Here is a 23,661-nt window from a genome sequence, read left to right as displayed (position 1 = left end):
ATTCTAATCAATGGAAGTTATAAATACTTGTAGGTTTACCTTTGTTGCATAGTATGCTTTACCAGTAAGGCACCCTTAGCACTCCAAGGGTCAAATAGCACTTCCTTTGTTTAGTTTAGCTATTCCAACCACCTAAATATGAAATGTGTTAAATTTTGGATTTCTAAATTCACTGCATGGTTAATCCAATTTTCTGTTCCAGTTTTAATTTAAAGAAGTGTAGTGAGTACATGAATAGAACAATGATGAAACAATTACATTGCTTTTGTAAAAAGGGTCTGTTGTAGTTAGAAATCATTCTTCTATATATTGCACTTTTTGTAGTTAATGAATGAAAAAATTTTCAGGCAACCGTACATAATCAGAGAATGAAATATATATTGTGATTGCTGCATGCTACAAAATGAATTGAGGTTTTTTTTTTGCAGATCATGTTATTGAGTAGTGTAATTCTTACAGAAATTGATATTTGGATGCTGATGCACTGGAATATTCTAGCTGCTCAGCAGTTAACTACTGAATAGAATGCCCCAATGATCTAATTTTTTTAGGTAGTCTAGGGATTATAATCAATTATTGACTTTTGTTTGATAAATGGCTCAAATGGAAGGCAACGTGAGAGTGGAATTTGCAGAAGCACTGGCCATAACTTTTCCATCCTCCTCAGACTGGGGGGATGTGCCAGAATTGGAGAATTGCAAACATTACATCCTTGTTCAAAAAAGGATGTAAAGATAAGCCTCATAACTACAGGCCAGTCAGTTTAACTTTGAGCTCTGAAGAAGATCATACGGACTCAAAACATTAACTCTGTTTCTCTCTCCACAGACACTGCCAGACCTGCTGAGTTTTTCCAGCATGTGCTGTTTTTATTTCAGATTTCCAGCATCCTAAATATTTTGCTTTCATCTTAGAGTTTAGCTTTGGTGGTGGGGAAATTTCTAGAATCCAGTCTATATGAAGATAATTAAAGTCCCCCATTATCACTTCTCTGTTGCAATTAAAAGGTTTATAAGATTATTATACTTTGGGACTGTAGCTTTAAATTTGGAGTAAATGAAAGGAGTCATGTGACCTGTTCTGCAGTCTGCCTGACAGTAAGCCTGAAGAGATCAAAGGAAGGCTTAGATTGTTTTACTGAGAAGATGGCGCACAGTATGTATGCTTAGAGATGCAGCAGCAATCTCTGAGATTACAATGAGTAGACTCTGAATTTCCTAAAGTCCCAGAAAGATGTTGAAGGTAATGGGTTGTAAACAGTTGTGCTGTAAGCTGTCCATTTACTTATAAGATGAAAGGGAGTTGGAGTCAAGAATAGTTATTCAGCAGTTTTACCTCGATGCAAAGTTAATGTGTTTCACGTTGACATGGGGAAGTGGGCAAAGAAAGCCATTTTTGAGATCAGGTTACAGGCTTCCCTACAGATCAATGAGTATCACAGAAAGGCAGCAGTTTTGTATGTTCAGCAGAGGGAAGGGGTTGCTTGGAACCTTGCTCTTTCTGATATATATTAATGACCTAGACCTTGATGTATAGAGCATAATTTCAAAATTTGTGGATGATACAACATTTGGAAGTATTGTGAATTGTGAGGAGCATAGTGTAGAACTTCAAAAGGATATAGACAAGTTGGTGGAATGAGTGACCAAGTGTCAGATGAAATTTAATGCAAAGAAGGGTGAAGTGATTCATTTTGGTAGAAAGAACGTGGAGAGACAATATCAAATAAAAGGTATACAAATTGAGGCCGCAGTTAATAAAGCATACAGCATCCTCAGCTTTATCAATAAAGGCATAAATAAAAGCAATGAAGGTAAGTTAAAGTCTATAAAACACTGGTTTGGCCTCAACTGGAGTATTGCATCCAGTTCAGGGCACCACACTTTAGGAAAGATGTGAAGGCATTAGCAAGGATGCAGTAAAGATTCGCAAAAATGATTCCAGAGATGAGGAACTTCAGTTCTGTAAATAGATTGGAGAAGTTGGGACTGTTTTGCTTGGAGAAGAGAAGGTTGAGAGGAGATTTGATAGAGATATTCAAAATTATGTGCAGAATTTTTAGGTTGGCAGGCAAGGGCAGTCGGCGGGCCCAGGATTGGCTGGGAAACGTTTGCCAACCACAATCGGCCCCTGACCACAATTTCATGCTGGCTGGCCCATTAACAGCCAGCCAGCATGGAACGCATGCTGAAAAGCTCAGTGCTGCCGGAGTGGTGTGGTAAGAGGGTGGGCGCTGACATCAGCGCAGGCGCGGGCGAGCACTGACAGAAAGCTCCCTGAAGGCAGAAAGCTGCCTCAGGGAGCTGTAGACCTGAAAAGCATTAAATGAAAATTTTAAAATCAGGAAAAAAATGTGCAAGCATCACAATCAGACACCTGAACATGTACATGATAAAAATGTTGTCTATAGATTTTTCTTTTACTTTCATTTAATAAAGGAAACCTCATTGCTTCCTTGGATGAGGCTTCATGAAAAATGCAAAGTACCTGGCCCATTTGCCTATCTGCCAACCGTAAGATTAGACGGACCACAAAAAATCGGAGACAATTGCAGCTTTAATTACGTTAATTGGTCTCATAATTGTTGACAGGTGCACTTCCAACTTTTGTGCGTGCCCACTTACTGAAATATTGTGCGAGCATGGGATGACGCTGGGATGCTCGCCTGACATCACCTTGTGCAATTTTGTGTCTGATCGTGTTGGGTGCACGCCCACATGTCGAGCTAAAAATTCTGCCCCATGAGTGGTATGGACAGGGTAGATAGGGAGATACTGTTCCCATTGGTGGAAGGATCAAGATCCAGAGGGCACAGATTTAAGAAAAGTCTGACAAAAGAAACGGTGGTGGCATGAGAAAAGAACATTTTCTACAACGAGTGGTTAGGATCTGGAATGCACTATCTGAGAATGTGGTGGAGGTTATATTCTATCAATACAGTCAAGAGGGAATTGGATTATCATCTGAAAATGAGGAATGTACAGGGCTACAGGCAAAATGCAGAGGCAAAGCACTAGGTGAATTACTCCATCGGAAAGCCAGCACAGACATAAGGGCTGAATGGCCACCCTCTGTGCTGTAACCCTTCTATGATTCTATGGACGCAGGCCACTCTTGTTTGATATTCACCATGTGCAGATCCTGCCTCTATGCAACCCTTTAAAGTACACAATGCCATTTTATGAGCTGGTGGTTACAAATGTGCGATGAAGTGGTGTTGTTTCATCATCAGCTGTCTCTTCTTTTGCAGCACATGATATTCCATCATTGAGGAATCTGCTTAAGAAGATCCATGCCAGACAACTTTCCTCTCCCCATCATTTCCTACTACTCAAACGCTCTCATTTTTCTGGGGATGTAATGTCCCTTCTGAATGTACTTCATACTCCTGCACCATTGCCTGGCCAGGTGCAGGAGTGGCTCTTGAGTATCTGAAAGGACCAAGGCATAGGGGTAGGGTTCTGTGAAGCTAGAGGGGGCTAGTAAGAGGTACATGCTTATACTATCTGCAACTTGGGAATCAGAAGAGATTGTGGGATAAGAGAGAAGTAGGTTGTGAGGAGGAGGATTAGGTAGAATAATAGTGCCATCTTCAATCCTTTCAACCCCGTAGCCTGCCACAGCCTCAGTTATGGTACTCAGATGATGGTGGACATCATATCTCCTTTGAGGTAAAGACATTTGGCCATGCTGGTCCCCTGCTGATTAGGTGCTGCTGCTTCTGCCTATGTATTGCCATGTCCTGCAAGAGAAAGAAAAGTGTGTTAGATTGTGCTGCAATGTGTTTGGGCGATGTTGCTGTCATCGTTGAATAACTAGCAGTGTGCAAGTTGTTGGGTGTGGGTATGACATTTGCAGCAGTGCAAAGTGTGTAAGGATGAGCTGCAGCTATGAATGTGAGGTGTAAGTCATGATTGATAGAAATTGGTGGTAGATGAATATTGGGTGGGAGTGGGGGAGTGGTGCATTGAGCAGTTTGTGAGGCCAGTGATGCAGTTGGCCACAGCTGGAGTACTACATACTGCTCTGGTCTACAGGTTCCAGGAATGATGTGATTACATTGGAAAGGGTACAGTGGAGAAAATTTAGAAATAGGGAATTTTAGTTAAAGCTAGGCTGGGGTTAATTTCTTTGGATTGGAGAAACCTGGGAGGAAATTTAATTGAGGTGTATAAAATTACGAGGGGCTTAGATATAATGGATATGAAGGACCTATTTCCCTTAGCAGAGAGGTCAGCAACCAGAGGGCATAGATTTAACGCAAAATTGATAGAAGGATTAGAGGGGAGTTAAGCGGAAAATTTTTCACCAAGAATAGAACTCGCTGTCTGAGTGGTAGAGGAAGAAACACTAATTACATTTAAAAAGTACTTAGAAATACACTTGAAGTATAACCTACAAAGATACCAAGAGCTGGAAAGCGAGCTTTGACTGGATAGCTTTTTTCTACCCAGCACCAACATGATGGATTGAACGGCCATTTCTGTGACATAAATTTCTAATGATTCCACTAGGCCTCTATGGCACAATGTGACATTTTAAGATGCTTTCACTAATATTGACCATTGTTGTGAGAACATTGAACTTTGTTCAGCATTGCATCCAGGTTCTCAGACCTACACTTCTAGCATTGACAGGGCTATCTGCTCCCTTCACCTTCTCAAAGTTTGTCTAGGACCACCCTTTTGGTGATAGATGACCTCTCTCCTCATTTCCACCTCCTGTACCAATCCTCCAGTGCTGCAACAGAGAAACTTGATGGCTGCTCTTTGCCATGTTGTGCTCTTCCTGTGTCTTTTTCAGATCTAAGTCACTTGTGCAATGATTCTCAGCACCTGTCCCAGACAAAATGCTCCTTCCCTTTTAAGAGGTGCAGGCTTGCTTTAAGTAGAACAGGCACCCTCTCTAGTGTCTCAAGATTTTGCACCCCTACTCAAGTGTGCTTAACAGCACACTTAGCACTGGCTGCAAGTTGCAGTCATGTAAATAAGCAGGAAGCACAAAGTTTACAGAATGAATGGGTTAATCACACGTCACAATCCTCTTGCCTTTATGTCTTCAGGGGAGGAGAAGGTGAAAGAGGAGAAGAGAAAAAAAAGTTGTTAAAAAAGTTAGTAAGATAAGAAGAAACATGTGTTGGCAGTACTGATATAAATTTCATGATTTTAGACATAGTTTGTCTGTGCTAGCCAAGATCCATCTTCTGAATTCAATAAACACTTCAAGACTCTTGTCCTCTATAACAATAATTTTTGCATCCACAAATTGTCTAATCCACTTTTCCCTCTAGCAGTCAACACTTGTTACTATTTAAGCCTTTAGTGTTCTCCTATAAGCTTGAAAACAAAACTTGGGGGATTATTTTCTAGATGTCAGGTGGAACACCACTTATGCTGGATTTTAGTCTGTTTTAGACAATTTTCTGATGAAATCACATTGAAAATTCTAACAACAGAAGATTAAGTCATCTAAACAGCAGTTAGACATATTTGTTCAAATTTATTGCCTCCATTACTTTTCACTACTCTCCGATAATGAAACTGATTTTAAAACAAAATACATGATGGTAATCTAAATTTCCAAACATTGCACCTAATATTCTGGCGAAACCATTTGATAGAGTTCACATTTTTCCATATCATAAAAGCAAAGTAAATGCTTGGAATACATTAGGGCCAATGTTTCCTCAGAACAGATATTGTGCTGCAGAGGTGAAATTGTGCATTCAGAGCTTTTGGATCTTTTAATTTCTGGACCTGAGTAACACTTTTCCTGCCTGAAGCCGGCAGGAATGGCCTCACAACTAATGGGCAGGAGTCAAAAATCAGGAGCAGAGGGCTTTGTGAAAGGTCAAACTGCTGACCAAATCTATTCCTTATCTGATATCTACACATATAAGGCAGGATTTTCCCCTCGTCAGGCAAGTGAGGCGAGAGGGTCCAGGAACAGCTGTGAGACCGACTGCTGCCTGCAATTGGGCTCCAACCGCGATTTCATGCTGGCTGGCCAATTAACAGCCAGCCATCGTCAAAGGCGCTTTAAGAGCCTCAGTGCTGCCGAGGTGGGGGCCAGGAGGAGCACGAGCACTGAAGTGTGCACTTGCACAGGGGAGCACGCACTGAAAGCTCCCTGAAGGCACCCTGCCTCAGGGAGCTGAAGAATTTCAAATACAAAAATAAACTTTTACTAATGATATAAACATATCTCCAAATGTGACTCAGTCACGTGAAGAGGGAGGGATATGTAAAAAAGGATGTTAAAACATTTTTACTGTTTTTTTTAGTTACCATTGGAAACCTCATCCTGGCCGTGGATGAGGTTTTGTGAAAAATGCAAAGGCCACCTGGCTTATTCATCTGCCCGCCAACCACAAACGGTTGAGCAGACAATGGAAAATGCAACTTAATTAATTGCTTAAGGGCCTTAATAGGTCTCTTAATTGTCAGTGGGTGTGCTGCCGCCTCTCGTGCATGTCCACCGACCAAAAGATCATGAAAGTGTGGAATGATATCGGGATGCTCGGCCAACATCATTGCGCACTATTTCACTCCCGTTCGGGTCAGGCACACGTGCACCCACAGGACAAAAAATTCTGCCCATAGACTTTTACCTGACATCAATCAGAAGTGAGAAGTCTGCTCAGTTTGCCACTCGAGAATCCCCTCCATGTATCCATAGAACCATAGAAAAGTTACAGCACAGAAGAAGGCCATTCAGCCCATCTTGCCCATGCCAGCCCAAGGACACCCGGTGCCCTTTCTAATCCTACCTTCTTGCACCCGGCCCATAGCCCTGCAGCTTACAGCACTTTAGGTGCAGATCCAGGTACTTTTTAAAAGAGTTGAAAGTTTCTGCCTCTACCACCAACTTGGGCAGTGAATTCCAGACACCCACTACCCTCTGCGTAAAAAAGTTCTTCCTCATGTCCCCCTACACCTTCTGCCACTTATCTTGAATCTATATCCCGTGGTTCAAGAATTCTCCATCAAGGGAAACAAATTTATCCTGTCCACTCTATCTATTCCCCTCATAATTTTGTACACCTCAGTCAAGTCACCTCTCAGCCTTCTTTGTTCTAAGGAAAATAAGCCCAACCTATCCAATCTCTCCTCGTAACTACTCTTTTCTAACCTGGCAACATTCTGCACTCTCTCCAGAGCTGTTACGTCCTTCCTATAATGTGGTGACCAGAACTGCACACAATACTCCAGTTGTGGCCTCACCAGTGTTTTATACAATTCCAACATTATATCCTTACTTTTATATTCAATAACTCTGCCAATGAAGGAGAGCATTCCATATGCCTTTACAAACTTGTCTACTTGAACTGCTGCCTTCAGGCACCTGTGTGTACGCCAAAATCTCTCACTTCATCTACCCCTTTTAGTATATTCCCATTTATTTTGTAATCCATGTAACTGTTTGACCTCCCTAAATGTATGACCTCACACTTCTCTATGTTAAAATCCATCTGCCACTTTACCACCCACTCCACCAACTCATCAATATCGTTTTGGAGATTATGGTTATCCTCTACACTATCCACTACTCGGCCAATCTTTGTGTCATCTGCAAATTTCCCAATTGTGCCCCCCACGTTCACATCCAAATTGTTAATATATAACACAAACATCAAGGGTCCCAATACCGAGCCCTGTGGAACACCACTTGAGACAAATTTCCATTCGCAAGGGCATCCATCGACCATTATCCTTTGTTTCCTGTTACAAAGCCAACCTTTTATCCAGTTTGCCACATTACCCTGAATCTCATGGGCTTTTACTTTCCTGACCAATTTGCCACGTGGGACCTTGTCAAATGCCTTGCTAAAATCTATGTACACAACATCCACTGCACTACCTTCATCAACCCTTCTTGTTACTTCTTCAAATAATTCAATCAAATTTGTGAGGCAAGACCTTCCTTTAACAAATCCATGCTGACCACCCCTGACTAGTCCACGCCTTTCCACATAAAAGTTAATCCTATCTCTCAGGATTGATTCTACTAATTTGGTCACCACCTATGTAAGACTAACTGACCTATAATTGTTTGGCATTTCCTTTGATCCCTTTTTAAACCACAAATTCTTGCTGTTATAACCATCCTGCCAGTGTTAAACGAACAGAGAACTGTTTGGTACATATTGTTCAGCTAATCACTACCTTAATCAACAAAGTAGCAGAGGATTTCTGGTTGCAGAACAATTTCTAATCACAAATGTTATTACTAATTAGTCATCTCAAATAATAAATCTACACCACTATACATTAAATTACAATTTTCAAAATTATATAATAGTCTTTTTGTATTTTGCAGCATGCAGAAATGTTGGTATTGAAATTAATAATAATACTGTGAACAGAGCTTCATTTAATTTTTAAGGAGTTCTTTTTACTTGCCACAAATATTTTGAGCTCTTTGACATAAAAGTGTAATATCTTTCTCATGCATATATATATGTATTTATGTGTGAAAGTAGCAGATCAGCAGCAGTATATCTATCAATTGACAATGTCCAGAAACATGTCATGTTATCATTAATGCAGAGGCTCTTGTGTTATTTGGCATGATATATAGAAGATGGATTGTACTGTTGAGACAGATATAAATTATTTATCACAGCCACATTCATAGCCATATCAATTTGACAAGATTGATGACAATATGTGAAATAGTTATTGGTTTGCCAATAAATTGTTCTTAGTGAAGAAATGTTGTAAAATGTCTCATATAAATCTGACACTTGATTTCAATTACACTCACTCTTCATGCATTGCTGATTCCAAATGTGGAACTTTAACTGTGAGCAGATGACATGGGAAGCACTAGACATACCCGAGGTCACAATTGCCAGACCTGGGCGATTTTAACTCCCAGGCATCATCTGCATGCCCTTGGCATACCACTATCCTAAAATGAGTGGAAAATCGTAGCTGGCTGGCTGGTGTGAGAAGAAGTCCCGGTGACAGGAAGCCACCAAATACAAGATAAATTGTGGATAGGGAATTTTGGCAGGATCTTATAGGAGGGTAATTTGGCCACTCCTGCTCTTCCTGATTCTATAAGGAAATAAAATAACTTACTTGAAGTGAATAAAATGCTCTTGGACCTCGATCATCATATTTAAAAAAAAGAACCCCAATGGCTTCAGGTGGGTGCCTTGTGAGCAATGTTAAAATGGAAAATGGCAAGATTAAAGCAGGACATCAGTGAATAAAATACCAAACCTGTTTTCACTAAAATATCCCTTGATGGTTTTGATCTTGGTTCCATTAAACTTTAATTCCACACCTGGACAAAAGCCACATTTAGATCAAATGATTGCTTCATGTCTGTACTTGATTAGATAAGTCATTTATTAGTAATCATTTGGTTCATTCTGTGGAAACAAATCCCACTTAAATAAACAGTAGATATTTGATGGTGATAAATTTGCTTCAACCTTCTGCTTAAGAGAAATTGAGGAGGAATTTATTGGCAAATCCTATGGTATAAACTGTAGTGTGGAGAAGATATTTGGCAGTAATGATTAGGGGAAGAGCACCTGTGTAATCTTTTTAATGTGTTGTTCTTTCCTTCCCTAGCCTAAGTACATTATGGCTAATTATACCTACACTGACTTTCCTAAATCTGTCCAGTAGAGTTTGATATCTGCATGGTTTGGTTCCATCCCATCCAGTGAATTTATCCACAGTGCCACTGGAAAGTATTAACTGTTATTGTTTTCTTCCACTGTTTTACAGATTAACGGAAGCACACAGAGCTGCCATAAAAGTTATTCGACGAATGCAATATTTTGTTGCAAGGAGAAAATTTCAGGTGAGAAGTCATATTCAGTTAGATGACTTCAAAAATTAGACAATTGTTTTGGTAGGCCTAAGGAAAAAGAAATATAAGTACTGAAGACAGATATGGGTTGGAAAATATTGAGTTATACTTCCAGCTTTACATTGCTCAGTAGTTATGCAAAGTGGTGCTATATGCAACATTAAAAATGGGAGGGTGGTCCAGTTTAAAAGAGATGTTTTCACACAAGTTGAGGTTTTTAGGTGGGGCTGCAAAGAGAGTAACTGAGTCATGTTTGGAGTAGGTGTGCCATTGGCGGGGGAGTAGCGGGTGCGGTGATTGGGATCAGATAGGTAGTCCAGACAAACTTTCAATCCTCGGTCTGTGGCATTTTAAAACAGACATCTAATTAGAATGTAACGTTTGGTTTGACATTGAATGTGTGGCAGTGGTTGTGGTCTAAACCCAGATGACACAATTTCAATTTTTTAGTTCATTCTTGGGATGCAGGCATCACTAGCAAAGCCAGCATTTATAGCCCATCCCTAACTGTCACTGAGAAGGTGGTGGTGAGAAACCTTGAATTACTGATGTCCGTGTGGTGTAGGGCAGGAGTTCCAGGATTTTGACTCAGCGACAGTGTTTTTTTTACTGTTTTTTTCCTTCTGGGTTGGAAGGTACTGTCCAAGGAGCCTTGGCAAATTGTTGCAGTGCATCTTACTGATAGCATACACAGTGCTGGAGGGAGTGAATGTTTAAGGTGGTGGATGGGGTGCTGATCAAGGGGGCTGCTTTGTCCAGGATGATGTTCAGTTTTTTGAGTGATGCTGGAGCTGCACTCATGCAAGCAAGCGGAGAGTATTCCATCACACTCCTGACTTATGCTTTGTGGACAGGCTTTGAGGAGTCAGGAGGTGAGTTACTCGCTGCTGAATTCAGCACTTCTGGCTGACGATTGTTGCAAATGCTTCAGCCTCCTCTTTTGCACTGATGTGCTGGGCTCCCCCATCATTTAGGATAGGGATGTTTTCAGGCCCCCCCCATTGGTCCAGCACCATTCATGATTGGATGTGGCAAGGCTACAGAGTTTTCATCTGATCAGTTGATTGTGGGATCACTTTGCTGTGTCTACTGCTGTTTAGCACACATATAATACTGTGCTGTAGCTACATTAGGTTGAAACCACATTTTTAGGTATGCCTGGTTCTGCTCCTGACATGCGCTCCTACACTCCTCATTGAATTAGAGTTCATTCCTCGGTTTGGTAGTAATTGTAGAGTGAGGGAGATGCTGGTTACAGATTGTGGTTGAATAGAATTCTGCTGCTACAAATGGTCCATGGTGCCACTTGAATGCCCTGTTTTGTTTGACCTGCCAGACCTGCTCTGAGTCTATCCCATGTAGCATGGTGATAGTGCCACACATGGTGGTAGTGCCATGATGGATGGTGTCCTCAATGTAAGAATTGACTTTGTCTCCAAAAAGATTGGGCAGTGGTCACTCTTACCAATACTGTCATGGACAGGTAGATTTGTGAGGATAAGATCAAGTAGGTTTTTCCCTCATGTTGCTTCTTTCACTACCTGCCACGGGCCCAATATGGCAGCACTTGGCCAGCTTGGTCAGTAGTGTGTTACTGAGCCACTCTTGGTGATGAACCTTGAAGTCCCCCACCCCAAGTGTGTTCTGTACCCTCCTACTCTGTGCTTCTTCCAAGTGGTTTTCTGTTACAATCCCAGCTGATGTTAACACTGGACAAGTCAGAGCCCAGAGTGAAACCTGGCTTGATAGATCCTAACTCTTTTCAGAAACTGTGGAGTAAAGTTACTGACCAAATTCACGGGAGTCTGCTGATGGACCTTTAACACAAAGGGCGTGATTTTCTGGCCCCGCCCATCACCAGTATCGCCAAAAGTCAATGGGCCACCAAATCTCACACAGCGGGTCCCGTCATGATGGGCCTGGAAAATCCCGGTCAAAGAATAAAATATTTATTAAAACAAGAAAAATGAACTATATTACAACAGACAAAAAGGTTGGAAAGATCTCAATACAAACACAAGAAGATGATTCAATTTCCCAATATTATTTTACCTAGCAATATCTTTATAGACACATAAACCAGTGAAGAGTTCCCACCAGCTTGACACAAAAGCTCCTTGCTTGGGATTGGCATACATGCAAATGGTTTCCTTCCATTGAATTCTCTTACCCAACTCATATCTCTCCTCGAGACACCCAAAAATAACTGCACTTTAAACTCACTGTTTCAGTAGCAAAACCACTAAATAGATCATGTTACTGAGTCCTATAACTGATTAATCAGTTAACTACTGTCCCACTAGTCTTGTACTTTTCTCTTCTCAGACAGCTGAGAAAACCTGGGCAGAATTTTTCGCTCGGCGCGTGGGCGCGCAGGCAGCCAGCCAACAATTTCAAAAACCTCATCATGGGCAGGATAAAAAGGGTCAGCAGCATTTCCAGTGTGAGTAGTGAAGAGTTTGGTAGATATTGCTGCTGGTGACTTTTTGGTACGTGGTAGATTTATCTCTGTTAGGGGCTTTATTGTTAGCATTTCCAGGCTTCATTTCAGGACTCCTTGGTGTCTCCAAGGACCCCGGAGAATTCAGACTATGTGGACCCTTCCAGGTATCAGTAAGCCTTCTGTTACCCTGTTAATGGGGATTGTGGTCTCCGCTGGAGGCACCTCCTCTGAGGAGGAAGAGAAGGCCAGAAGGGAGAGGAGGCCAGGTGTCCCTATACAGCTTCCAGGGGAGCAACCTGTGGGAGGAGAGGCGCAGACACGGGAGGTGCAGGACCAGCTGGCAGTCCAAGGTGGAAGGGGCCGCAGAAGACGCCACTATCCTGCTGCCAGGGTTTACAGGCGGCGATGTATCTACCTCAATATGTCCGAGGTGCAATGCCGAAGGAGGCTCCGCCTCTCAAGGGAGACAGTGACCTCCATCTGTCAGATGATTGGGCCTGAGATCACCTCCAACTGTGTGGATGGACACCCTATGCCAATGGCTCTGAAGGCCATAGTGGCCCTCAACTTCTATACCTCTGGCTGTTTTCAAGGGTCAGTGGGGTATCTGTGTGGAGTCTCCTAATCAGCTGTCAAGCTGGTGACAGAAGCTCTGTTCAGGCAGGTATTGACTTTCATTCATTACCACACAGACGAGGCCAGCCATGCTGAGCAAACCAGAGGCTTTGCAAAGATTGCTGGGTTCCCCCGTGTCCAGGGTGCAATAGACTGTACACATGTGGCTATAAAAGCGTCAGCGGGATGCCTTCGTTAACAGGAGGGCATTCCACTCCATGAACGTGCAGATAGTGTATGACCACAAGTTGCTGATCCTGAAAGTCTGTGCAAGGTACCGTGGCAGCTCCAATGACCTTAGAGTCACTCCCAGGTGCCAAGGCTCTTCGGTGCTGCAGTCTGACTGGATGGATGGCTGCTGTGTGACAAGGACCATGCATTCAAAAGGTGCCTTATGATACCTCTCTGCCACCCAAGAACAGAGGTAGAGCAACATTATAATAGGAGTCTTGCCTCCACAATGGCGGTGATATAGAGGACCGTAGGTCTTCTTAAGATGTGCTTCCGATACCGGGATCGTTCAGAGGATTCACTACAATACCCTCCAGAGCAGGTGTCACTGATCATGGTTGCATGCTGCGCTGTCCACAATCTGGCACTGGCAAGGGGGGGATCTACTGGAGGAAGAGGAAGTTGACGCAGCTGCACAGGCCACAGATGATGAATCCAGCAGTGATTCAGAAGAGGAGCATGGTGAGGAGAACGCTGAGGGGCTGCAGGCAGACCTCTGTAACCTCCAGGGAGGCAGGGACACCAGGGACGCCAGGGACGCCTTGATCCAACGCTCCTTCAGCTAGGCTGCCAAATAAGCACTACTACCTCATGCCAGGGCTGCAACCTCAATCCCGGATGTCTGAAATGGCCCTTTTGTTTCACCCCAAAGTCCACTCAGTGCCAGTGTAATGAAGTTTTGAGCCATCTGCATCAAGTATTACATACCGGCATACCCTGCACCACTTTAAATAAAAAAGGGAAAGCACACTCAGGCCATTATGACAAAAGAAAATGTATCTCATGTTGACAGTCAAAACAAATTAACAGAACCTTCTTTGGTCTTCAACCCCAGACCAGTTAAAATAAACAAAAGATTGCACAACAGAAGATCACCCATGACCAGTTCTCTTGTGCTCATGATGCCTTTAACTTACGCTTGAGAGTGTTACGTCTTCATGACCCCCCCCACCCAATTGACCCTTGCTGGCACCAGCATTGGAGGCAGCCTGCTGACTTTGCTGTCCTGTTGGCTTTGATTACCTTGGCGATTGTCCTCTGGCCAATGGAACCTATGCTAGGGCACCTGGGAGGGAGTGGCAAGTTCCATGGCTGGCATTTCCCCAGTTGCTGCAGCCTCATCAGAAGCCATGGTCACTGCAGAGGAGCAGAGGAGCTGCTGCCATCATCCAGAGCACCCTGAGAGGAGCCCACAGAGACAACAAGCAGCTCGTGCACCAACGTGAGATTGCTCTGGACTTCCCGGCTCACCATTGATGGACAGGCACCTAGCTGGGATTCTGGGTGCCTTATCCATCTCCCACATGTACACTGACCACCTGAGATCAGTGCCTGTGTGAGGTCTTGCAGGTCCGAGTGCACCCCAGGAAGCCCTGACTATGTTCCTGGCACTGCCGCTCCATGAGGGTCACCACTCTCTCAATTAGGAGGCAGTGCACTCAGCCATGAGCATCAATGCTGATGCTCTGCATGGACTCCTCCATAATGGAGACCACGGCATTCATACCCTCATGGATCTCTGCCAGATCCTCCCGAACATCTCGCTGGACATCCAGCATCTACAGCCTAACGGACGACTCCAGAGGCTCATCATCTGTCTTCGATTGAGCATCGTCCTGGTCTCCAGCAGACCTCCAACTGCTGGCACCCTTGGTACTTGCTGCCTCCACCTGTACCTCAAGCGAGTATGAAGTGCCCTCACTGCTGTGCACCGACATTCTAGTCAAGGATCTAATGCCCACCGAGGTGCTAGTATCTGCGCTGGTGCCTGGCTCAGAGAGCAGGTGTGACTCAGGTGCATCTGGAGCCTGGTGGTCCTCTGGCATCAGGTGTGGGTTTTCGGGGTCCTGCAATTAGGTGCATGGTGGCAAACCTAAGGGAGGACAATGACATGTCATTAGTTTAAGTCATCACACTGTCACTGTGCATGCCAGGCACCCTGGTGGGACCATGGAGATCTGCATCATGGTGCCATTGTCTTTCAATCACCAATGGGGAGTCCAGTTTTGAGGCTCCCATCAATGATGAGACTACATAGGAATGTTTGCACCATCCAAAATTCTCACCTATGTGCAATGCACTCTTACCTTGGTCTGACACCCCAGCCTCTTCGCGGCCGGTTGACCAAGGCGCGTGACGTCTCTCCAGCTCCAAGGTATCCTGGTCATATCTGATTAGGATTAGGAGGTTAGTGACCAGTCCCCAACGTTTCAATATTGTTCTGAGCCATCTCCTGATAGGATAGAGGAGCATTGATTAGTCCACTCTCTACCTGCAGTGCCCTTGCAGTCTGGCCAATCCCACCTTAGGAACACCTCAAAGGGCACATCCAAGTCATGGCCCTCGAGCTGCAAGGCACTCAGTCCAAGCAGCCAGGGCTCACCCCCTTGGCCAGCTCTGGCATCATTAACAATTGACACTCAGAATCTAACACCCCTGAGCTCCACGGGGGGATGGCCAGCCCTTAATACTTCAACACACTGATCCATGCCAACACGTTACTCAACCTTCTTGAGTGCAGCAGGTCATTAAACCATTTGCGGCACTGTGCCCAGGTGTGCTGCACAGCATCATGGCTGCTGACCTGCACTGCAGCCTCCTCCCAAGCTCTTCTTGTAAGGTATGGTGGCCTTCTTCTAACCCTGGGGACAAGGGTGTCGCTCTTGGCAGCTACCTCCTCCAGGAGGACCACAAGGCACTCATCAGAAAACTGAGGCACCGAATGCTCACCCACCCTGCCCCCTGCCTGGTGTCTGCAGCCACATTGGAATCCATAATTTTTAACCTCCTGCTATCAACACCTACGATGTCTTCCTCGCCAGCAGCCTTCCAAGGCCTGACTGTGCCGGCTTTAAACCGGCCGCCAGGTCACCATTGGACCCAGTGACCGACAGGCCCCCATCCCCGCCCGCTCCTTCCTGGGCTGGGAAGCCGCCGTTCATGCTCAGTGGGACAGGACATACCCAGGGATGGTGACAGTGGTGTCTAGGATGTTGGTTATAAAGTATGATTCAGTGAATAAGACTATGCTAGGCTGCAGAACAGCACTCCCAATTTTTTTTTCATTTATTCTTTCATAGGATGTGTGCTTCACTGGCAAAGCCAGGATTTTTTTTTCAGAGTGCCGAGACAAACAATCACCAGCAGCTCCAAAAAACAAAAATTGTGCTTCCGAAATCTCTTGATATCGATTCCGCACAGATAAAGCACAAGCGCCTCATCCAGTGCTATTCTTGTTGCTTATCAATAATTGCTTTTGAACTGAGTGGCTTGCTGGACCATTTCAGAAGGCTGTTAAGAGTCAAATGCATGACCTAGAGTCACATGTAGGCCAGGGTGTGATATTTCTTGTAGTCAAATACCTAAGAGACTAAGAGGCTGGTTCCCAGGGGAAGTTTAACTGGAACAGATTAGGTACAGCTTGTTTCTGAGTCTGGTTCACAGACTGGCTGAACTGATGCTTCTGATGGCTGTGGTGGATCAGCCTGCAAACAGCTCTTGACTGATTTTTAAAAGCAGATGAAAACATGGCTGCCTCATGGCAACTTTCCACAAGTTCAAGTCATTTTCCAAATAAGGTATAGTGCTCATGTTGATTCCACATCCTGTATTGTGGGTTAACACCTCTGAGGGTTTGAAACAGCCAATGTCTTTGTTTTAGAATGACCCATTCAAATCAGACAATGCTCCTTTGATTAGTTTCAGGGAGGGGAACCAAATCACATCAGTTTGGAATGTTCTTTGGTTCCCCCTTGAGACAGGGGAGTGGTTCTAATCCACAAAAGTCAGCTGATCTAAGGTGACTATCTTTTCCAGCATTTTTGTTCTTTTCTAAAATATAAAATTAATTTGATGTTCAGAATATGACACCAGAAATGGGCATGACAACTGAGACAGGGTTGGGTGGTAAGGAGCTGGTTGGTTGCAGATCCAAGAAGCAGCTATTTGACATTTGTGTTTGGAGCTAGAAAAGTGTAGAACTCAGCAGAAATGGGTTCCGTCCCAATTTCCTGCCTTTTTGATTCCATTGCGCTTGGTGTTAATCTTGATTTAGTGGTAGCATTCTTGCCTCTAGGCTAGCAGGTTGTGAGTTCAAATCCCACTCAAGGTTTTGAGCACATTATCGTGGATAAAACTCCAGTGCAGTACGGAGTGAATGCAATTTAGGTAAAGGGCTGAATTTTCATCTGGGCTGGTGAAAACCCAACCTGTGCACTTTTACGGCTTGCAAAATGCACACCTGACCATTGTGTGACATTATGAGAGATTTTTGTCTTTTCTCACTGGAGTTGTGCAACCCAGTTCCCAACATTGTTTAAAGATCCCTTAAACCTCATCCCTTATCCCCCTCACCCCCCACCCACCCCCCGTGTCACTCGTATTCCCCAATGTCACCCCATGCTACTTATATGTCCACATCCAACCTCACATTTCCTTCCCTCTCTATGTCCTCCCTGTATCCTCCATAGCCATTCATCCAGTATTCACCATGTACAGTTCCCAGGAGCCAAGCAATAGTAATGGGAATTATGTTAAAACCATTAAACTACTAACGATCTAAGAAAACTCTGGATGCAAACTCACTGGGCAGAATCTTGCCCTTGGATGGCGGGCGGGCCCCACCGGCTTGGCGGCGGGCGGGCAGCCGACTCCCGCCACTGAAACGGGGCCCGCCATCATTTTGAGTGGGCGGGCCAATTAAGGCCTGCCTAGCGGCATCCCCAACAGAAAGCGCTATGCGCTTCCTGTGCAGTGGGGGGATCCCTGTCACGCATGCGCGTGAAAGAGCGCACTTCTCCCTGAGAAAATGTCCTGTCTCAAGGAGACCAGTGACAGTCCAAAAAAACTTTAAAAATACAAAAATTAAAAAATTATTAACATGTCCACCTCATATGACAATGTCACACGAGACGGGACATGTTAATAAAGATCACATAAACTTTATTAATTTTTTAAAATACGGACATGAAACTCCATCCTGCCAGTGGATGAAGTTTCATCAATAATCTGGAGCCCGCTGGGACTCCTGGCCTGCCCGCCAGCCTTAAGGTTGGACGGGCAGTTCTTTAATTACTTTAAATAGCCTGTCAGTGGCCTCAATTAGCCATTGACAGGTTGGCGGGCGGACAGCTGATTTCACTGTCCACCCGCCTTTCTAAAAATTTAAATGAACCAGGATGACGTCGGGGATTCCTCCCGACATCATCCCGTGTCATTTTCTCCTCAGTGACCAAGCCCTGCACCCAAATTGCCGAGGGGAAAATCCTGGCCACAATCATATTATACTGGACCAAAATCCCCAAGGGGAAAAAGTTGTAATCCTTTAAGTGCCTATTAGGTTTTGTAAACAAACAAGAAACCACATCAGACATATTCTGTCATTCTAGGCTCCTAAAAGTTTCAATAGTTCTTCCATCAATAAGACCACCTGTTGAGCTGAAGCTTTTGAAACCCAGCCAAGCATTTATAATGGAACAGCTGTCATAAAAGCTTCCAGTTCCACTGACAGAGCAGATACCCATTTCTACAGGTGCAGGCTATCTTTTCTACCTTAAGACGCTGTTTACTTTTAAACTGGCATCCCATTAAATCAAAGCATGAAAACTTGACAGCAGAAGACATTTCTTTTACATTTTGTAATGCATTATGGTACTTCGGAAAAGTACTGTAATGCATGTTAACATTTAGACAATGCTTATCAATGTAAAGGCCAACTTACCTTTGCAGGACAGATCCCTTTGATGAATCACTGTATTTAAAACACACCTACATTACCATACAGTACCTAATAGTGATGTTTGAAGGTGTCAAAACATTTTACAATTACCTTTCAGAATATTTCCAACTCCTCAGCAGGCTTTCCATTTTCTTCACCAGCTGTCAAACCTAGCATGCTTTTAATAGGCTTCCAAAACCTCACATCACCAGACAAAAATGATGTGTGGGAGGAAATCTGATTTTCATCCTCCATCTAAAATGGGGACCCCAACCTCAGCAGGGGCGGGTAAGTTGGCCTTTTTGCAGATCAGGAATGCCTAGAGAAAAATAGCATGCAGTTGGGAATGCAGGGGAAAACCACATTTTTGCCAAAAAAACAAAAGGTGGACTGAAACACACCTCCACAGCCAGACGAAATTTGGCCCAAGATGTTAGACTAAGTTCCCATCTGCACTCTTGTGATACTATTCTGGTAACAAGCCAACATTTATTCTTTACTGATATGGCTAAATAAGATTAATTGATCGTGTATCTATGAATACTTTTGTGACTTTACTATACACAAATAGGCTGTATATTGTAACTGCACTTCAAAAATAATTAATTGGCTATGAAGTAGAACCAAGTTAGGGCACAAGTTTAAATCATCTAATTAGAAGATTTGTATTTCACGTAGCTCTTTCTTACTTTACCGAAAAGAAGTGTTGAATTTCTCAGCTCAGATATTTATATATACCTTTATTTGCTACAGCCTGATTTATAGAGCAATGGTTTTATAATTGTTAAATTCCCTAGTATTTTTCGGATGTATTCCACAGCAAGCTCGAAAACCTTATGATGTGCGAGATGTTATTGAACAATATTCCCAGGGGCACTTGAATATGATGGTCCGGATCAAGGAACTACAAAGAAGGTAAAGTTTTGTCAATGTAGTCGGGTTTGTTTTGTTATTATCACCTTCAAGTAATGTAAAGTACAAATGTATCAAAATATATGTGCTATTTAGCTGTACTATTTTTATTTATTCAAACTAGGACACAGGAATTCAGTTTGGATCATTGGTATTTGGAAAACCAGAAACTTGTGCTGCAACCAAACCAGGATGCATGTTTCACTTATTTCATTAGAAGATTTTCATCTAGTGTAGGACAATTGCATCATATATTTAAGATATCAAACTTAGACTTATGCTCTCAGAATCAGCATGCAAAAATGTCACAATTTAGGTATCACACCTCAAAGCAGACCAGAAATTAGTGATTGGTTAAAATAAAACCTTATCTGTTATCAATCAGACATCGGATCATCCAAATGCGAACAAATAAAAGCAATTTTATTCAATGAATAAATGCTAATAAAATACTATTATCAGAAAATTGACCAATCAAATCACACATACTTTTTCACAATTTTAGCCACCATTTCTTTCACTAATGTATACAGCCAGCTATATCATGACAAACACCTTGAAAATTATATAGCTCTGAAGAAAAATGCTAAAAGTAACATTGGTCATTTTGCCCAAATTGATCTGCCTTTCTTTCTGTAGCCTGGGGCTGGAGTTGGAAATGTCATCTAAGCCCCTGTTTCCAGCATTTTTGTGCGTGTGTGTGCACATGTGTGTCAGAAACTATAATACATGGGCCTGAAGTTTGCTCCTGTCAGGCTTGTGCAATCGGCGGGCCTGGAAGCAGACGTGAAATCTGCTCCCAGCCAACCTTGGGGAAGAAACACAATTTCGCATGGATGGCCAGTTATGCCCAGAGTCAAACATGGCATTTGTTTAGAGAAACGCTCCCAGCAGGGGCAAGAGTGGGAGCCTGTCGGGCTCTTGGTTCAATAGGGATCTGGTGGGGGATTTAAAAACAGAGGCAGCACCCTGAAGGCTGTCAGGGGACACATAGGCAACTGTGCTGCCAAAAACTTAAAGCTTTGGATATAGTAATGGCATCTGCACCAGCTGGGCACGCCAGGAGGGGGGCAGTGCAGGTGGGCACTCTGCCTTCAGTTCTCTGAGTGCCTACACATTCTGGTCGAGGAAGAAAGTGCCAGGCTTGAAGTCCTAATGCCGCAGGATGGCAAGAGGAGGTCACCGCACCTCACCAAGAAGGCGTGGCAGAGGTGGCAGCAGGCATAATGTGGTGCACTGCACCTGGATACAGTGCCGCAAAAGGTTTAATGATCTTCTTCACCCCGCAAGGGTGAGTATGGAGTTGACATGGACATGTGTATAAATGTGCTAATGAGTGGCCGTTCATCGTGGCGCTCAGAGCTGTAAGAGCCTGTGTGCCAAATGGCACTGAAACCTGTGCCAGCCAAGTCTGGCCGATCTGCTCACTTGCCTTGGATGCATCGAAGGGTGAGGTGTGCTAATCTATCATGCACCTCAACCTGGTTCTCAGGAGTGGGGCAAGCTGGAGTGGTGTTGCAGATAGAGGTTGGATTAATGAATTCTCTTCTGCCTATTCAGGAGAAGAGAAGCGATAATGCTTTTGAGTGAACACAAATGGGTAGTGGGGTGGCCAACCTCCCCATAATGACCAAGTATGAGACGGATGCCCTGGAGCTCAATTGCCATCCCAGAGCAAGGTTCACAGGCCATGGAGATGCAGGGGTCTCAGAGGAAGGTAAGAATCTAGTGGACTGGTGGAGAGTGCAATAAATGTAGGGAAGTCTCATCTCAACTGAGAATTTATAAGGAAGAGGCACAGTTGATTGATCAATCACAATGCTTCTGTGAGGCAGTTGTCCATGGTGTCAGCAGCCCATCTTGCATGCACATTGACTATGTGATGATTGAATGTACTGACATATTGTCTTCCTCCCTCAGATGAGCCATCCTCAAGAGGCTTCCGAGACCATGAGGAGCCCCTTTAACAACCGAGACAGGCCCCCAGCCAGATCCACAGCGGTGGGCATTAGTTCATCAGCTCAGTTGGTAGCGCACGGGGGCGGGGGGGCACTACACACTCACACGAGGAGCTGGTGGAGGCAGAGTGTGCTCTGGGCACCAGCAGTCGTAAGGCTGCTGGATACCAGGACCATGCTCCATGCTGAGTCTAAGGGAGATGATGAGCCTCTGGAGGCGTCAATCATGTGGAAGATGCTGGATATCCAGTGGGATGCGCAGGAAGATCTGGCAGAGATCCCTGAGGGTCTGCATGCCATGGGGCAGAATTTTCTGCTCGTCGGGCAGGCGCGTGGCCAACCCAAACGAGCATAAAATGACAAATGATATTTTGGTTGCCGGGCGCACGCAGCAGTCGGCAGCATGCCTGCTGACAATTAACAGGCTTATTAAGTCCATTAAAGATCTAATTGAATTCAATTCTTCACTGCCCATCTAACCTTACAGTTGGCAGGCAGGCAAAATGGCCAGAGAGCCTTTGGATTTTTTGTGAAACCTCATCCACGGATGGGATGAGGTTTTGATCCATCATTTAAAAAAAAATAAAAAATTTTCAAACTAATTTCTAATATTTCCCTGCTCATGTGACAGAGTCGCATGGGGGGACATGTTGTTAACATTTTTAAAATCTTTCTTTTTTATTTTTCAAAATCTTCTTCTCGAGGCAGCTCTGTTCCTCAGGGAGTTTTGCTTGTCTGCATGCACGAACTTGCATGCTTGCCCTCCTCCCCTCATACAGGCTTCCCGACCGCTCCCACTTGTCCCCGCCAAGCCCACCCGATTAGGGCAAAATCCTGGCCATGGTCTTTGTTATGGAGGAGTCCATACGGAGCATGAGCACTGCATTGACCCTGACCATCGAGTGCACAGCCTCGCAAATTGAGAGAGTGGCGATTCTCATGGAGAGGCAGCTCCAGAACAGAATCAGGCATTTCTGGGTTACGCTCGGACCTGCAAGCCCACACACTGGCAGTGCCCTCAGGATGTCACTGCCAGTGAAAGAGATGGATGAGGCACCTAGTATCTCGGCTAGGTGCCCGTCCATCAATGGTCAGCAGGGAGGTTAAACCAACCCCACGCTGGCAAACGAGCTGCTTGTCATTTCTGCGGGCCTCTCTCAGGACGTTCTGGATTTTGGCAGCAGCTCCTCCGCCCCTCTGCCAGTGACCGTGCCATCTGATGATATAGTGATGACTGAGGAGTGCCCACGTTCCACTGGCCAGAGGATGACCGCCAAGGTCATCAGGGCCAACAGAACAGCACAGACAGCAGGCTGCCTCCAATGTCACTGCCAGCGAGGCGGAGGGGTATACTAAGATGCAACACTCGCAAATGTAAGTTTAAGGCACCGTGAGCACAAGAGGGGGTTTTCATGGGTGAGATTATTTCATTTGAGCAGTATTAGATATTCATTTTGTGGCTGCATCATCAAGACATAAATATTTCTTTTCATGGCCTGAATGTACTTCATCTTTTTCATTGGAGCAGGGCACCATAGTGGCTAAGATAGAATGGAGGGGCTGCAAACTTTATTTCAGAATCGACACTGGGGTCATAGCTTGGCCTCATCAGGAATGTTTTATAAGGTGGTGTACTCTTGACCTAAGTTTCAAGCCATGCCTTGGATGCCTAGCTGAATGTGTGGAGAATCAAGGCCTCCATGGTGTCCCTGCCTCCCTGGAAGTTCACCACATCAGTCTCCAGATCCTCACCCTGTGCCTCCCCCAGCTCCTCATCTGAACCATCACTTGACTCACCCTCAGCAGCCTGTGGAGTTGCCTCACTGTCTTTATCCTCCAACGGGTCCCCCCCTACAGAGCCAGCTTACACAGTGCTGCAGACACATGCTCTGGAGGGTACTGCAGAACTCCCCCTAATTGGTCGAGGCATCTAAACCTCATCTTCAACAGCCCAA

General features: G+C 44.4%; 1 protein-coding gene and 1 pseudogene across 1 annotated transcript in view; one reads left to right on the top strand and one right to left on the bottom strand.

Annotated features, from left to right (window-relative positions):
• LOC121293060 (potassium voltage-gated channel subfamily KQT member 1-like) overlaps positions 1 to 23,661 on the top strand; it is a 617,066-nt gene that overhangs the window by 564,620 nt on the left and 28,785 nt on the right. Inside the window, exons 14-15 of the mRNA XM_041215653.1 lie at positions 9,747 to 9,822; positions 19,657 to 19,751. Of these exons, the coding sequence (XP_041071587.1) occupies positions 9,747 to 9,822; positions 19,657 to 19,751 (171 nt within the window). The remainder of the gene's footprint in view (positions 1 to 9,746; positions 9,823 to 19,656; positions 19,752 to 23,661) is intronic.
• On the bottom strand, positions 16,238 to 16,379 carry LOC121293464 (annotated as a pseudogene).

The sequence above is a fragment of the Carcharodon carcharias genome, chromosome 21, assembly GCF_017639515.1.
Source record: "Carcharodon carcharias isolate sCarCar2 chromosome 21, sCarCar2.pri, whole genome shotgun sequence".
In the NCBI taxonomy this organism is placed as follows: Eukaryota; Metazoa; Chordata; class Chondrichthyes; order Lamniformes; family Lamnidae; genus Carcharodon; species Carcharodon carcharias.
This window is presented reverse-complemented; position numbering and strand designations above follow the sequence as displayed.